Genomic DNA, 16,159 nt, shown 5'->3' on the forward strand with positions numbered 1-16,159 from the left:
GATTATAAAGTGCAAAATAATAAGTATTATTAACAAAACACAAAAAGGTGTTGCTAAAAATGCTGATGTCTATACAATTTATTGTTGGCAGTGAGTCGAAAATGTAGTGGAAGAAAGTGCTACATATAATGCACACAATTTTGTTTTTCTATAGCGTTATTTTTTCAAACATACATTCTAAGGAAAAAATAAAAATAATTCAAATGCATTTTTCAAAAAACAGCGACAACTATATCATCTCAATCAAATTAGTGAAAATATAACTCATTCTTACAGCCACTGAAGATCCATTTTTGCCACATCCTTCAGTTGTGATTACTTTGGCATAACGCAACGCTAACAAAATATCAATGCCAAAGGCAAAATATAAAGGCAGTATGCGCAACTCACAGCCAATAACTGACAGCTAAAAAAACCATTTGCACATAAAAAACGGAACAAATTTTGTGGTAATCGTTTTGAGTTATTTTTTTTTGTTTTGTTTGAAGAAAAATAAATGATATGAAGAGATTTTTTTATAAGAAAAAAAAATATAAAAATAAGTTCATATAAATATGGTTATATGAGGAGTATATGTGGTAAATAAAAATAAAAAACTAAAAAATAAATAAATAAATAAAAATATAAAAAAATAATTTCCAGAAGACTTAAAACCATATACAAATTCTTATAAAACTATGCTTTCATTTAAAAGTTTCTACGCATTTCTTAAACAAAAGATTGGGGGTTTACAATAGCCAAAGCAGTAGTGATACAATCTGTGGGTAAATTTAAGATGTGGCCTGAAAAGTTCCCAAGAAGCAATTTAAATAATAAAAAATAAACGTCTTCTAGAGACCCCTTTCTATAAGAGAAGGTGTTCCTATAGACAATTTCTGAAGGAAATGTTGCTTCTATAGACGATCTCTGAAAGAAAGGGTGCTTCTATAGACCCTTTCTGAAAGAAAGGGTGTTTCTATAGACACTTCCAGAAAGAAAGGATGCTTCTATAGACCCTTTATGAAAGAAAGGGTGCTTCTATAGACCCTTTCTGAAAGAAAGGGTGTACTATAGAGCCTGGTGCTACTTTAGACCATTTCTGAAAGAAAGGGTGCTACTTTAGACCATTTCTGAAAGAAAGGGTGCTACTTTAGACCATTTCTGAAAGAAAGGGTGCTACTTTAGACCATTTCTGAAAGAAAGGGTGCTACTTTAGACCATTTCTGAAAGAAAGGGTGCTACTTTAGACCATTTCTGAAAGAAAGGGTGCTACTTTAGACCATTTCTGAAAGAAAGGGTGCTACTTTAGACCATTTCTGAAAGAAAGGGTGCTACTTTAGACCATTTCTGAAAGAAAGGGTGCTACTTTAGACCATTTCTGAAAGAAAGGGTGCTACTTTAGACCATTTCTGAAAGAAAGGGTGCTACTTTAGACCATTTCTGAAAGAAAGGGTGCTACTTTAGACCATTTCTGAAAGAAAGGGTGCTACTTTAGACCATTTCTGAAAGAAAGGGTGCTACTTTAGACCATTTCTGAAAGAAAGGGTGCTACTTTAGACCATTTCTGAAAGAAAGGGTGCTACGTTAGACCATTTCTGAAAGAAAGGGTGCTACGTTAGACCATTTCTGAAAGAAAGGGTGCTACGTTATACCATTTCTGAAAGAAAGGGTGCTACTTTAGACCATTTCTGAAAGAAAGAGTGCTACTTTAGACCATTTCTGAAAGAAAGAGTGCTACTTTAGACCATTTCTGAAAGAAAGGGTGCTACGTTAGACCATTTCTGAAAGAAAGGGTGCTACTTTAGACCGTTTCTGAAAGAAAGGGTGCTACTTTAGACCATTTCTGAAAGAAAGGGTGCTACTTTAGACCATTTCTGAAAGAAAGGGTGCTACTTTAGACCATTTCTGAAAGAAAGGGTGCTACTTTAGACCATTTCTGAAAGAAAGGGTGCTACTTTAGACCATTTCTGAAAGAAAGGGTGCTACTTTAGACCATTTTTGAAAGAAAGGGTGCTACTTTAGACCATTTCTGAAAGAAAGAGTGCTACTTTAGACCATTTCTGAAAGAAAGGGTGCTACTTTAGACCATTTCTGAAAGAAAGGGTGCTACTTTAGACCATTTCTGAAAGAAAGGGTGCTTCAACAGACCCTTTCTGAAGGAAAGGGTGCTACTTTAGACCATTTCTGAAAGAAAGGGTGCTACTTTAGACCATTTCTGAAAGAAAGGGTGCTACTTTAGACCATTTCTGAAAGAAAGGGTGCTACTTTAGACCATTTCTGAAAGAAAGGGTGCTACTTTAGACCATTTCTGAAAGAAAGGGTGCTACTTTAGACCATTTCTGAAAGAAAGGGTGCTACTTTAGACCATTTCTGAAAGAAAGGGTGCTACTTTAGACCATTTCTGAAAGAAAGGGTGCTACTTTAGACCATTTCTGAAAGAAAGGGTGCTACTTTAGACCATTTCTGAAAGAAAGAGTGCTACTTTAGACCATTTCTGAAAGAAAGAGTGCTACGTTAGACCATTTCTGAAAGAAAGGGTGCTACTTTAGACCATTTCTGAAAGAAAGGGTGCTACTTTAGACCATTTCTGAAAGAAAGGGTGCTACTTTAGACCATTTCTGAAAGAAAGGGTGCTACTTTAGACCATTTCTGAAAGAAAGGGTGCTACTTTAGACCATTTCTGAAAGAAAGGGTGCTACTTTAGACCATTTCTGAAAGAAAGGGTGCTACTTTAGACCATTTCTGAAAGAAAGGGTGCTACTTTAGACCATTTCTGAAAGAAAGGGTGCTACTTTAGACCATTTCTGAAAGAAAGGGTGCTACTTTAGACCATTTCTGAAAGAAAGGGTGCTACTTTAGACCATTTCTGAAAGAAAGGGTGCTACTTTAGACCATTTCTGAAAGAAAGGGTGCTACTTTAGACCATTTCTGAAAGAAAGGGTGCTACTTTAGACCATTTCTGAAAGAAAGAGTGCTACGTTAGACCATTTCTGAAAGAAAGGGTGCTACTTTAGACCATTTCTGAAAGAAAGGGTGCTACTTTAGACCATTTCTGAAAGAAAGGGTGCTACTTTAGACCATTTCTGAAAGAAAGGGTGCTACTTTAGACCATTTCTGAAAGAAAGGGTGCTACTTTAGACCATTTCTGAAAGAAAGGGTGCTACTTTAGACCATTTCTGAAAGAAAGGGTGCTACTTTAGACCATTTCTGAAAGAAAGGGTGCTACTTTAGACCATTTCTGAAAGAAAGGGTGCTACTTTAGACCATTTCTGAAAGAAAGGGTGCTACTTTAGACCATTTCTGAAAGAAAGGGTGCTACTTTAGACCATTTCTGAAAGAAAGGGTGCTACGTTAGACCATTTCTGAAAGAAAGGGTGCTACGTTAGACCATTTCTGAAAGAAAGGGTGCTACTTTAGACCATTTCTGAAAGAAAGGGTGCTACTTTAGACCATTTCTGAAATAAAGGGTGCTACTTTAGACCATTTCTGAAAGAAAGGGTGCTACTTTAGACCATTTCTGAAAGAAAGGGTGCTACGTTAGACCATTTCTGAAAGAAAGGGTGCTACTTTAGACCATTTCTGAAAGAAAGGGTGCTACTTTAGACCATTTCTGAAAGAAAGGGTGCTACTTTAGACCATTTCTGAAAGAAAGGGTGCTACTTTAGACCATTTCTGAAAGAAAGGGTGCTACTTTAGACCATTTCTGAAAGAAAGGGTGCTACTTTAGACCATTTTTGAAAGAAAGGGTGCTACTTTAGACCATTTCTGAAAGAAAGAGTGCTACTTTAGACCATTTCTGAAAGAAAGGGTGCTACTTTAGACCATTTCTGAAAGAAAGGGTGCTACTTTAGACCATTTCTGAAAGAAAGGGTGCTACTTTAGACCATTTCTGAAAGAAAGGGTGCTACTTTAGACCATTTCTGAAAGAAAGGGTGCTACTTTAGACCATTTCTGAAAGAAAGGGTGCTACTTTAGACCATTTCTGAAAGAAAGGGTGCTACTTTAGACCATTTCTGAAAGAAAGGGTGCTACTTTAGACCATTTCTGAAAGAAAGGGTGCTTCAACAGACCCTTTCTGAAGGAATGGGTGCTTCAACAGACCCTTCCTGAAGGAATGGGTGCTTTAACAGACCCTTCCTGAAGGAATGGGTGCTTTAACAGACCCTTCCTGAAGGAATGTGTGCTTTAACAGACCCTTTCTGAAGGAATGGGTGCTTCAACAGACCCTTCCTGAAGGAATGGTTGCTTCTATGCACCCTTCCTGAATGCACCCTTCTGAAAAGAAGGCTACTTCTATATGCAGACGCTTTTTGAAAGAAAGGGTGCTTAGATAGACTTCTTTGGAAGTCGGGCTGTAGCGCCGGATGCCTAGGGGATAGTGACGAGATGTTCAACTTTTTCCTTTCCATGACATAGTCGTTGTCATAAATCTATTACCTACTTTTTGGCGCAATGTAAAAATTTGGTAAGAACACTTTAAAAACGTATATCCTTTCCCATAACGACAGTGGTTTATCTGCCGGTTATCGAATCTGTATTTCGCGCAAGTGTACTTGACAACTTTTAGACGTTTTTCCTCTGTTGTGGTGCTGAGAGCCCTTTTAAATCCATGCTGGTAATAGATTTGTGTTCGCAGCGGTTTGTTTTATTGGTGACGGTGATTTCAAGGTAGATAAAGTCGCTAACTACCAGAAGTTTGGAACTCACACTGTCGAATCTACGACAATCTACGGACTTTAGATGATTTTTTTTTCGTGGTCAATAATATTGTCCTGGAGGATATTAGTCAAAATGAACATTTTGTTGTGAGATATGGACTTATCAGGCCATGTATTTTTAAAATTGTTGTCTATTTTTAAGAACCGAAGGGATTGCAAATAATTTAAATATTTTGTTATAAATATAAAAAACTACATATAAATATTACAATTAATTGTTTAATATTTGAATATAATAAATTATCTTAAAAAATAAATTTAGATAAGAATATGATCCAACTTAAAATTAAAGCATCCCATGTAGATATGATCTGAACCCATATGTGAAGTTTTTTAACCAAATGAGTTTTTAAAATGTTGCGCATAAACTTAAACATTAAATATGAGATACCTACAACCGTAATATGAATTGGAAGATGACAATTTTATTTTCTCACTATAATCTTAAATGGCATTATTCAATTTGCTTAATAATCTAAAATACTATAAATGAGTGAATATCATATGTTTGTATACCCAATTGGCAGGATGATACCGAATGTGGAACCACAAAAAAATGGAAAGGAGGAAAACGAACCATAAAACCAAAATATGGTACTTTTATATTTATGCAATAACCTGAGAGCGCAGCAATGGCCATATCCAATTATTTTGAAACAAATTTTATTAAACCATATATGAAAATCCCAAATGTTTTATTATTTTCCCAGCCCTTCTGCATAATAATTTACACCAATTATGGACCCATGAAATAAGGGAAACGGAAAACCAATTTGTACCGAATTAAATGTTAGAACGAAAAACGACACCAACCAATTAGTTTGATTATTTCTAAGGATGGTGAATAAAATATTTAGTTGGTATTTGGTGGGAGGGTGGTGGTAGGTTAGGTTATTAAAACGATTTAATTTTTCTTTTTTGCGCTGGAATCGGTTTAGTATTGAGTTATTTGTTTTGAAAGGGAAAAACAAAGGTTAGCAATTTTAAAGCCATTTTGCAAAGTAAATTTTTGTAGTTATTTTTTTTTTTTTGGGTTCTTAATGATAGTGAAATGCTTACAGCAACTGAAGAGCCATTTTTGCCACTGCCGCCTTGTAGAAACATTTTGCAAAAATTCACAAAATTTACGAAATAACAAATGGTAATACCACATAATATGATATAATTTTTATTGTAGCCAATAATGGGTAGCTAAAGAAATAAACAAAAAAATTGGGAAAATTTTGGGAATAAAATTTTTATAAAAAATGTATTATTGGAAAAAATAATTTTTAAAGCTAAATTTTTGTTGGATGTTGTTTTTAAGCTAATTATACTATGATTTATCGTTAATATAATAGTTCCAGGGTTTTATAATATATTAATATATATGGTTACACATGGATATATTTTTTATAAAATAAATTTACACACATATATTTCTAATACATATAGGGACTAACTCCAGTATCTTCTACCAAATTGTAAAACAAATCAAATATTTTAATTAAAAATATTGCGGAACATATGTTTTTTTTATACTGGAATTAACCAGATATTAATTGATGCCATTATAATTAATTAATGAAAGTAAGGTTAATAACATGTAATACATTTGGATAGGATTATGAACTTTAGACGTCGTTTCATCACAAAATGTAATTATTTTTGATATTTTTTTATTCTTATTTAAATAATTTTGGCGTAAAAAACTGTTAGAGATTATTAATATATGAAATCAAAGGCAATGTTTTTGAAAACAATGTTCACTGCGAATGAACAAACTCACTTGTACACTCAAGGAGAAGTAATGTAACTGCTACAGAATGTAGCCGCGTTAGGCAAATATTATTCTAATTAATGGGGCATCAAAAAACACCCTATACTGAATATCAAATCTCCGTCTAAAGGAGTTTAATATGTGGTATTGTTCACAGCTTGGACATGTAAGCGTTCTACAGCGGATAAATAGATCAAGCTAAAAACTTTCGCCAATCCTAGACTTTGACACAGCTGAGGTAATAATCCCTAATAGGACGCAGCGCAGATCACTTCCTGATATTCTATCCATCTTCAAAGATGGAAGAAGGCACTGGAGCTGGTACGTATTGTGAAGAACTGAACATCATAATTATACATCGTATCGTATAAACTTAACGACAATTGCAGTGCTGAAAGCTTTGGAACTACTAGTGGGAATTACATACTTTGCAGATAGGATAGTCAGGATATACGTGGATAGCCAGGCTGCTCTGAAGGCGTTAGGATACTTCATTGTTAAACCTAAGATTGTTCAACGTTGTAGGTCTATAGTAACAAGTAAAAAAGTATCAGTCGGCTTTGCCGACAGAGATATAACCTCAGCCTGTGTGGATTGAAAATTTTTCAAAATTTTGGGTGTATAAACCTACAAAAATGCGAGTAGGATTTAAGTTCAAACATTTGCGGGGATATCGATACATAGGGCTGTTTATCACACTAGCCTACGAAAAACATAATAACGCTGTAAACAGGGCCACTAGGAAAACCTTCGGTAAAATGTCCAAAGGATCCTCGAACCACACAAAAATGTTGGATTGGACAGATAGGTCCCAAATTTGAACATAAACTAAGTTTCGACAAGATTTAGAGATCCAAAGTTTTGACCAAATCGGTTGCTACGTCTATAAGAAATCGCGCGTACCATTTTAGCGAATATTTTAGAACTTTTGAGGGGGAGGTACCGGAAGGAGTGCACCTATAAGCAGCACGTTCGAATTTCATATAATATTCGAAGAAATATTACAATATCCAAAGTGTGGACGAACGCAGTATTCGGTTCGAGCTCTCCAGCCACTACATATGGTGCCATAGGGGTTTTTTTTTGCAACTTTCGGGCTGATTTATCAAGAAGTGTGGACTTGCCCCTGAAAAAACTTTTACTGCCGTAATTGAGGCAGCGAACGCAAGTTGCTTCAACAAAAATCAAAGTCATTCGAGTGCAGGTCTTAAAGTGAATTCATCTAAAATTTTGTGTGTGAGGTACCCGAAGGAGTGGATAAATATAGTCCATATTCGAACCTGATCTATATCTAGTAGATATATTAGGATGTGTAAAGTATGGACCAAATCGGTCACTCCCATCAAGAGTTATCGTGCGCACAATTTTTCCGAACATTTTTGAACTTTTGTGGGGGAGGTACCTGAACGAGTTGACCGATATGGATTATCTTCGAACTTAAATTAAGTTTGCACAAAATATTACGAAGGCCAAATTTTGGACCAATTCGGCAGATCCGTTCGTGAGCGCTCCAACCACTACACACGGGTGTCATAGGGGTTTTTTTGTACCTTTCAGGCTATTTTCTCAGAAAGCATGGACTTGCCCCTGATGAAACTTATACCGTCGTATGAGGGGCGGTGAATACAGGTTGCTACAACAAAAATCAAAGCGATTCGAGAGCAGGTCCTAAACTGAACTTATTTTTATTTTTTATTTATTTATTTTATTTATTTGCTTTGCAATTGAAGCCAATTTTGAGGCCAATTTATATAATTACAAAGAATACACCTAAATATCATAGCTACTCTAAAAACAATTTCATATATATAATTCATCTTAAATCTAGAAATTGGACATCTAATTATTTTGGTTACAATTATATTCTTTAATTTTTTTTTTTTAAATTCTTCATTACGTCATAGCTATCCCAAATTTTGTGTGGGAGGTACCCGAAGGAGTGGACCGATTGAGCCCATATTGGAAACTCTTATAAGCCTGCTAGACATTACATGATTTACAAAGTATGGACCAAATCGGTTACTTCCTTCAAGAGTTATCGTGCGCACAAATTTTCCGAACATTTTCGAACTTTTGTGGGGGAGGTACCGGAAGGAGTGGACCGATATAGCCCATCTTCGAACTTTAACTAAGTTTGGGCAAAATATTACGAAAGCCAAAATTTGAACCGAATCGGTTCATCTGTTCGAGAGTAATCGTGCGCTCCAGCCAGCCAGACAGACATACAGACGGACGGACATTGCTCAATCGACTCCAAATTGTCTGAAACACATTTCGTCCAAACATACTTGGGGTCTAAAACCATTATTTCGATAAGGCACATTTTGCCCGTATGAAAGTGTATATACCCTCGTTAGCATAAATGCAGAGGGTATATATATAAGTTGTTTATCCCATAACGACATTGAATTTTATGCAAACTGACAGCCAAGGAAGAGGTTTAAAAAATCGCCTCATGGAAGTAGGTTCCCAAAGCAATCGTGATTAGAAAATATTGCCTTGTAGGAACTACCGATGTTCTTTACTTATTCCCCTTCGGTAAGCTTTCTCATTGATAATACTTGCACACAGATACATTTAGAACTCATTATCTTCAAAATCAAAGCCTTTGAAAATCACTCGACAGATTGTTAAAATATTTTAATTGGAATTACATTTTTTTTTTATTTGGTCTTGATGAATAAAAAAAATCTCTAACAGTTTTTTTTCTTTCTTAGTTTTCATAATTTTCAATTAACCATAGAACCCATGTTTTAGTATAAAAAACAAACTACTACCAATACAATTCTATTAATACTGGTTTGTTAAAACTATGATAAACAATTATGTACGCAGAGTAGGGGGTAGAGGTTATGTTGATAAACCATGTAAAGAACATGTAATTATACAATGAGAAGAGGAAGAAACTATGTTTTTAAGGTTGAGATTTGCAACAAAAATGCATGAGAGCACTTGTTTGTTGGGGGTTCTTTTCAAAAAGGATTATCACAAAATACAAAAGAAAAACTATTTAACCCTTTAATGAGTGGCACGAAAAAAAAATTGGCCATAAAGGAAAGGAGTCTTTAGGGAATAATAAGGAAGTCATTTAGATTTTGTTTCAAGCCAAACTAATAGAAAAAGGATTTGTATTTGTATTAAATTAATGTAATATTAAAATAGAGGAGGAATAGGAATGGACGGTGAAGGAGTTGGAGGGAGTAGAGGAAAAATTTATTATTTTTTTTCATTTTGTTTCTCTCAAAGGAAAAAATACAAAGAAATTCTCCATTTCAAAGAAAAAAATCACTTTAGCCAAAAGAGAGCATAACCAAACATTGATGATGAATTCAAAGCTCGGTAGTTTTGTTTTATTGTTTGTTGGTATGAAGTTGGGTGTTTTCAATATTATATAACTTACGGCAACAGTTGAGCCATTTTTGCCCACACCTCCGGCCAATATAACAGTGAATATATATCGCAATGACCATAAACCACAAACTAATGTCATTAGGCATAAGGTGGACCATAATTCTAAATTACCGAATATCTAAAGGAATATATAATTGGAGGGTAGTAGGATTTTTATATGTGTATATAAGGTTATATTGGAGTATAGTATACAAATAAGATAACATAAATAACAACCCATTATTTAAATAATTTTTAGCAACAATTCTGTTTCCAACGGATAGTGGTGGGGGGAACATAATAAATTATAATTTCTTTTTTTTTAACAAAAACACAAAACAGTAATTAATCTCCTGGAAATATTATTTCATAAAAAATTAAACAAATTATAATTTTGAAAATTAAAAGAAAACAATTTGAACGAAAAAATCTCAAACTCAACTTACCTTTGTCATCCAGATGTCTGGACCAAAGAAAAACGACACCATATGTATACCGATAATGGTAAATTGAGCTTCAGTAACATCGATTTTGCCAAAACGCAATGTGCCCGAGACATATGTTTGCCAATGGGCACAATAAAATAAACCTATAGCACAGAAACACTGAAAGTAGAGGAGAAGGGGGAAAGGGAAAACTGTATTAGAGAAGTACATCATTGTAAATTAAATTAACCTCCTAATGTCATTGAATTGTTTTTGGTGGCTGGGTGTTCCACAGCCTCTTAGCAATTGTGATGAGTTTCATATAGTGTAAGTGTAGTGTAGGTACCTGAAAGAACAGCCAATTGGGATAGTGACCCAATTGACATGATATACATGCTGATAATGCCACAAATACTGTAGATATTGAATCACAGCCATGATCGAATAGCTCGCCCAGTGGTGATGATGTATTTGTACGTCTCGCCTGTTTACCATCGATGGAATCTAAACTTTGATAGATGAAAAGCCCAACGGCACACAATAAACATGTCCATCGTGGCGGTGGAGCAGTGCCTTCAGGTGCATAACTGGAAGAGAGAGAGAAAAATGTGTTCAAATTTAAATATTGAAATTGAAATCGAAAATGAAATTTTACAATATGTATCTTATAAACGAAGTTTGTTCTGAATATTTTAATATAAACATCCCCGAAGAAGAAGTTTCTTTATATCAAATAACACAGTCGATTCTATTTTAAATTAATGAAGTAGGGCCTCCTCCAAAGACCTTCTGCATGTTAATTATTGCTCCAAGCCTAGGTTTTTTTCTGAAAATGTTATCAGAATGTTTTGGTATAGAAAATGCTAACCAGATAATGTTATCCGGATAATGTTTTGGTATAGAAAAAGTTAAAAACAACGTTTTCTTCTAAAAAATTGTTATGCGGATAATGTTTTCGTAGAGAATTGTTATCCGGATAATATTTTTGTACAGAAAATGTTTTCCGGATATTGCTTTAGTATAGAAAATGTTACCGGAAAATATTTTGGATAGAAAATGGTATCCGGTAATGATATCGTATAGAAAATGTTACCTGGATAATGTTTTCTTATTGAAATTGTTATGGGAACGACGTTTTCTTATAAAAAAATGTTATCCGGATAATTTGAGGCTTTTGCATAGAAATTGTTTTCCGGATTAGGCTTTAATATAGAAAAATTTATCCGAATAAGTTTTTATAGAAGAGTTGGTACAGAAAATGTTATCCGGATGAGGTTTTGGCATAGAAAATATTTTCCGGATACGACTTTCTTTTATAATATTTAATCCATTTAAGGCTTTCGTATAGAAAATGTTATCCGAGTTATGTTTGCGGATAGGAAATGTTATCCGAATATAGACAATTTTATCCGAATTATGTTTTCTTATAGAACATGTTATTCGGTTAATGTTTTGGTATAGAAAATATTATCCGGTTAATGTTTTCGTATAGAAAGTATTATACGGATAATGTTTTCGTATAGAAAATATTATCCGTATAATGCTTTCGTATAGAAAATATCATCCGGACAGTGTTTTCGTATACAAAATATTATCCGGATAATGTTTTCGTATAGAAAAGAGTTACATTTAGGTTTTCATAAAGAAAATATTATCGGGATAATGTTTTCTTATAGAAAATATTATCCCGATAATGTTGTCGTATAGAAAATATTGTTCGGATAATGTTTTCGTATAGAAAATATTATCCGGATAATGTTTTCCTATCGAAAATATTATCCGGAAAATGTTTTCGTATAGAAAATATTATCCGGATAATGTTTTCGTATAGAAAATATTATCCGGATAATGTTTTCGTATAGAAAATATTATCCGGATAATGTTTGCGCATAGAAAATATTATTCGGATAATGTTTGCGCATAGAAAATATTATTCGGATAATGTTTGCGCATAGAAAATATTATTCGGATAATGTTTTCGTAAAGAAAACATTAGCCGGATAATGTTTTCGTACAGAATATGTTATCCGCATAATGTTTTTGTACAGCAAACTTTATACGGATAATGTTTTCGTATAGAAAATATTATCCGGATAATGTTTTCGTATAGAAAATATTATCCGTATAATGTTTTCGTATAGAAAATATCTATATAATGTTTTCGTATAGAAAATTTTATCCGTATAATGTTTTCGTATAGAAAATAATATTCGGATAATTTTGTCGTATAGAAAATTTTATCCGGATAATGTTTTCGTATAGAAAATGTTATCCGGACAATGTTTTCGTATAGAAAATACTATCCGGATAGTGTTTCCGTATAGAAAATATTATCCGGATAATGTTTGCGCATAGAAAATATTATCCGGATAATGTTTGCGCATAGAAAATAGTATCCGGATAATGTTTTCGTATAGAAAATGTTATCCGGATAATGTTTTCGTATAGAAAATGTTATCCGGATGATGTTTTCGTATAGAAAATGTTATCCGGATGATGTTTTCGTATAGAAAATGTTATCCGGATAATGTTTTCGTATAGAAAATGTTATCCGGATAATGTTTTCGTATAGAAAATGTTATCCGGATAATGTTTTCGTATAGAAAATGTTATCCGGATAATGTTTTGGTATAGAAAATGTTATCCGGATAATGTTTTCGTATAGAAAATGTTATCCGGATAATGTTTTCGTATAGAAAATGTTATCCGGATAATGTTTTCGCATAGAAAATGTTATCCGGATAATGTTTTCGTATAGAAAATGTTATCCGGATAATGTTTTCGTATAGAAAATGTTATCCGGACAATGTTTTCGTATAGAAAATACTATCCGGATAGTGTTTCCGTATAGAAAATATTGTCCGGATAGTGCTTTCCTATAGAAAATGTTATCCGGACAATGTTTTCGTATAGAAAATACTATCCGGATAGTGTTTCCGTATAGAAAATATTGTCCGGATAGTGCTTTCCTATAGAAAATATTATCCGGACAATGTTTTCGTATAGAAAATGTTATCCGGATAATGTTTTCGTATAGAAAGTGTTATCCGGATAATGTTTGCGCATAGAAAATATTATCCGGATAATGTTTGCGCATAGAAAATAGTATCCGGATAATTTTTTCGTATAGAAAATATTATCCGGATAGTGTTTATGTACAGAAAATATTATGCGGATAATGTTTTCGTATAGAAAATATTACCCGTGTTATGCTTTCGTATAGAAAATATTATCCGGATAGTGTTTTCGTATAGAAAATATTATCCGGATAGTGTTTTCGTATAGAAAATATTATCCGGATAAAGTTTTCCTATAGAAAATATTATCCGGATGATGTTTTCGTATAGAAAATATTATCCGGATAATGTTTGCGTATAGAAAATATTATCCGGATAATGTTTGCGTATAGAAAATATTATACGGATAATGATTGCGTATAGAAAATATTACCCGGATAATGTTTTCGTATAGAAAATATTATCCGGATAATGTTTTCGTATAGAAAATATTATCCGGATAATGTTTAGCGCATAGAAAATATTATCCGGATAATGTTTGCGCATAGAAAACGCCAACAACTATTATCCGGATAATGTTTTTGTATAGAAAATATTATCCGGATAATGTTTTCGTATAGAAAATATTATCCGGATAATGTTTTCGTATAGAAAATATGTTTTCGTATAGAAAATAGTATCCGGATAATGTTTTCGTATAGAAAATGTTTGCGCATAGAAAATAGTATCCGGATAATTTTTTCGTATAGAAAATATTATCCGGATAGTGTTTATGTACAGAAAATATTATGCGGATAATGTTTTCGTATAGAAAATATTACCCGTATTATGCTTTCGTATAGAAAATATTATCCGGATAGTGTTTTCGTATAGAAAATATTATCCGTACAATGCTTTCGTATAGAAAATATTATCCGGACAGTGTTTTCGTATAGAAAATATTATCCGGATAAAGTTTTCCTATAGAAAATATTATCCGGGTGATGTTTTCGTATAGAAAATATTATCCGGATAATGTTTGCGTATAGAAAATATTATCCGGATAATGTTTGCGTATAGAAAATATTATACGGATAATGATTGCGTATAGAAAATATTACCCGGATAATGTTTTCGTATAGAAAATATTATCCGGATAATGTTTTCGTATAGAAAATATTATCCGGATAATGTTTTGCGCATAGAAAATATTATCCGGATAATGTTTGCGCATAGAAAACGCCAACAACTATTATCCGGATAATGTTTTTGTATAGAAAATATTATCCGGATAATGTTTTCGTATAGAAAATATGTTTTCGTATAGAAAATAGTATCCGGATAATGTTTTCGTATAGAAAATATTATCCGGATAATGTTTTTGTATAGGAAATATTATCCGGATAATGTTTTCGTATAGAAAATATTATCCGGATAATGTTTTTGTATAGAAAATATTATCCGGATAATGTTTGCGTATAGAAAATATTATCCGGATAATGTTTGGGCATAGAAAATATTATCCGGATAATGTTTGGGCATAGAAAATATTATCCGGATAATGTTTGCGCATAGAAAATATTATCCGGATAGTGTTTTCGTATAGAAAATATTATCCAGGTAATGTTTCGAAAACATTATCCGGATAGTGTTGTCGTATAGAAAATATTATCCGGATAATGTTTTCGTATAGGAAATATTATTCGGATGTTTCCGTATAGAAAATATTATCCGGATGTTTTCGTATAGAAAATATTATCCGTTAAGGGTTTGTATAGAAAATATTATCCGAATAATGTTTTCGTATAGAAAATATTATCCGGATAATGTTTGCGTATAGAAAATATTATCCGGATAATGTTTGCGTATAGAAAATATTATACGGATAATGATTACGTATAGAAAATATTATCCGGATAATGTTTGCGTATAGAAAATATTATCCGTATAATGCTTTCGTATAGCAAATTTTATCCGGTTAATGTTTTCCTATAGAAAATATTATCCATTATTATATACAAATCTTTTTCGTATTATAATTCAGAAATTTCTTTGCCTAAATTATTTACAAACAATATTGATCATGGTGAGAAATATAAAAAGCGTCACCAAGTCTAAAAGCAAATCCAAATTTAGTAAAAAAGAAAAAAAAAGATTTGCGAGAGCGGTGCAAAATGAAATCAAAAACAATCACCTTCAAAATGTGATTCATTACACTTGATTTTCAAACTCAACTTTGTTCACATCAATCCATTGCTTTTTTCATAGTATAACGAGACAAAGAGACAGAAACGACACTGTGTATTTGTTGTTGTTGTTGCTTTTTTGCAAATATATATTATTTGTTATATTTCTATTGCCGTTTAACTCATTTCATTTATTACTTATTCACATTTGCTATTAGCGTGTCTGTAGTTTAAATGGTGCTATTCACTTGCTATGTAGTTCAACGTGTATGACTGATTTGATTTGATTCTTTTCATTCATAATTTATTTAATAGAAAGAAATAAGTAGTGTGTGCCCTCCTCTTTGTTGTACATATTTGATTTGTGTTTGTCATTCCATTTGCATTTTGTTCGATCTGAATTTCACAAAACCTGGGAATCGATTTTGATTACTTTCAATTGGGCTAAAGGTGTAAAAGTCGTATATATTAGCATTAAATTTTGATCGATATCGATGAGAACGGTTTGGGTATTTTCAGTGGGCAAGTCAAAGTTAAACTAGCAGAGCTTAGGTTCTCTGCGTCAGAGCCCGTATTGTATTAGCACAACCAAACAAACAATACAACAATATTGATTTAATGATAATATTTGACTAGACGTTTCTAAAAATATACCAAACAGATGTCAAAGTGAATACGTATTGACCGATAAGAACTTTCTCATAAC

At 33.0% G+C, this 16,159-nt stretch overlaps 1 protein-coding gene across 5 annotated transcripts in view; it reads right to left on the minus strand.

Moving 5' to 3' along the window:
• bbc (choline/ethanolaminephosphotransferase 1 bbc) overlaps positions 1-16,159 on the minus strand; it is a 37,290-nt gene that overhangs the window by 13,504 nt on the left and 7,627 nt on the right. Inside the window, exons 2-6 of one of the 5 annotated variants that reach the window (XM_073957598.1) lie at positions 10,618-10,858; positions 10,293-10,451; positions 9,857-9,985; positions 5,757-5,888; positions 275-406 (exon numbers count right to left, since the gene is read on the minus strand). In XM_073957598.1, the coding sequence (XP_073813699.1) occupies positions 275-406; positions 5,757-5,888; positions 9,857-9,985; positions 10,293-10,451; positions 10,618-10,858 (793 nt within the window). The remainder of the gene's footprint in view (positions 1-274; positions 407-5,756; positions 5,889-9,856; positions 9,986-10,292; positions 10,452-10,617; positions 10,859-16,159) is intronic. The other 4 variants (XM_073957599.1, XM_073957595.1, XM_073957596.1 and 1 more) reach the window with 4 other exon arrangements.

This window comes from Musca autumnalis, unplaced genomic scaffold (genome assembly GCF_047663935.1).
Source record: "Musca autumnalis isolate F117 unplaced genomic scaffold, ASM4766393v1 scaffold_5, whole genome shotgun sequence".
In the NCBI taxonomy this organism is placed as follows: Eukaryota; Metazoa; Arthropoda; class Insecta; order Diptera; family Muscidae; genus Musca; species Musca autumnalis.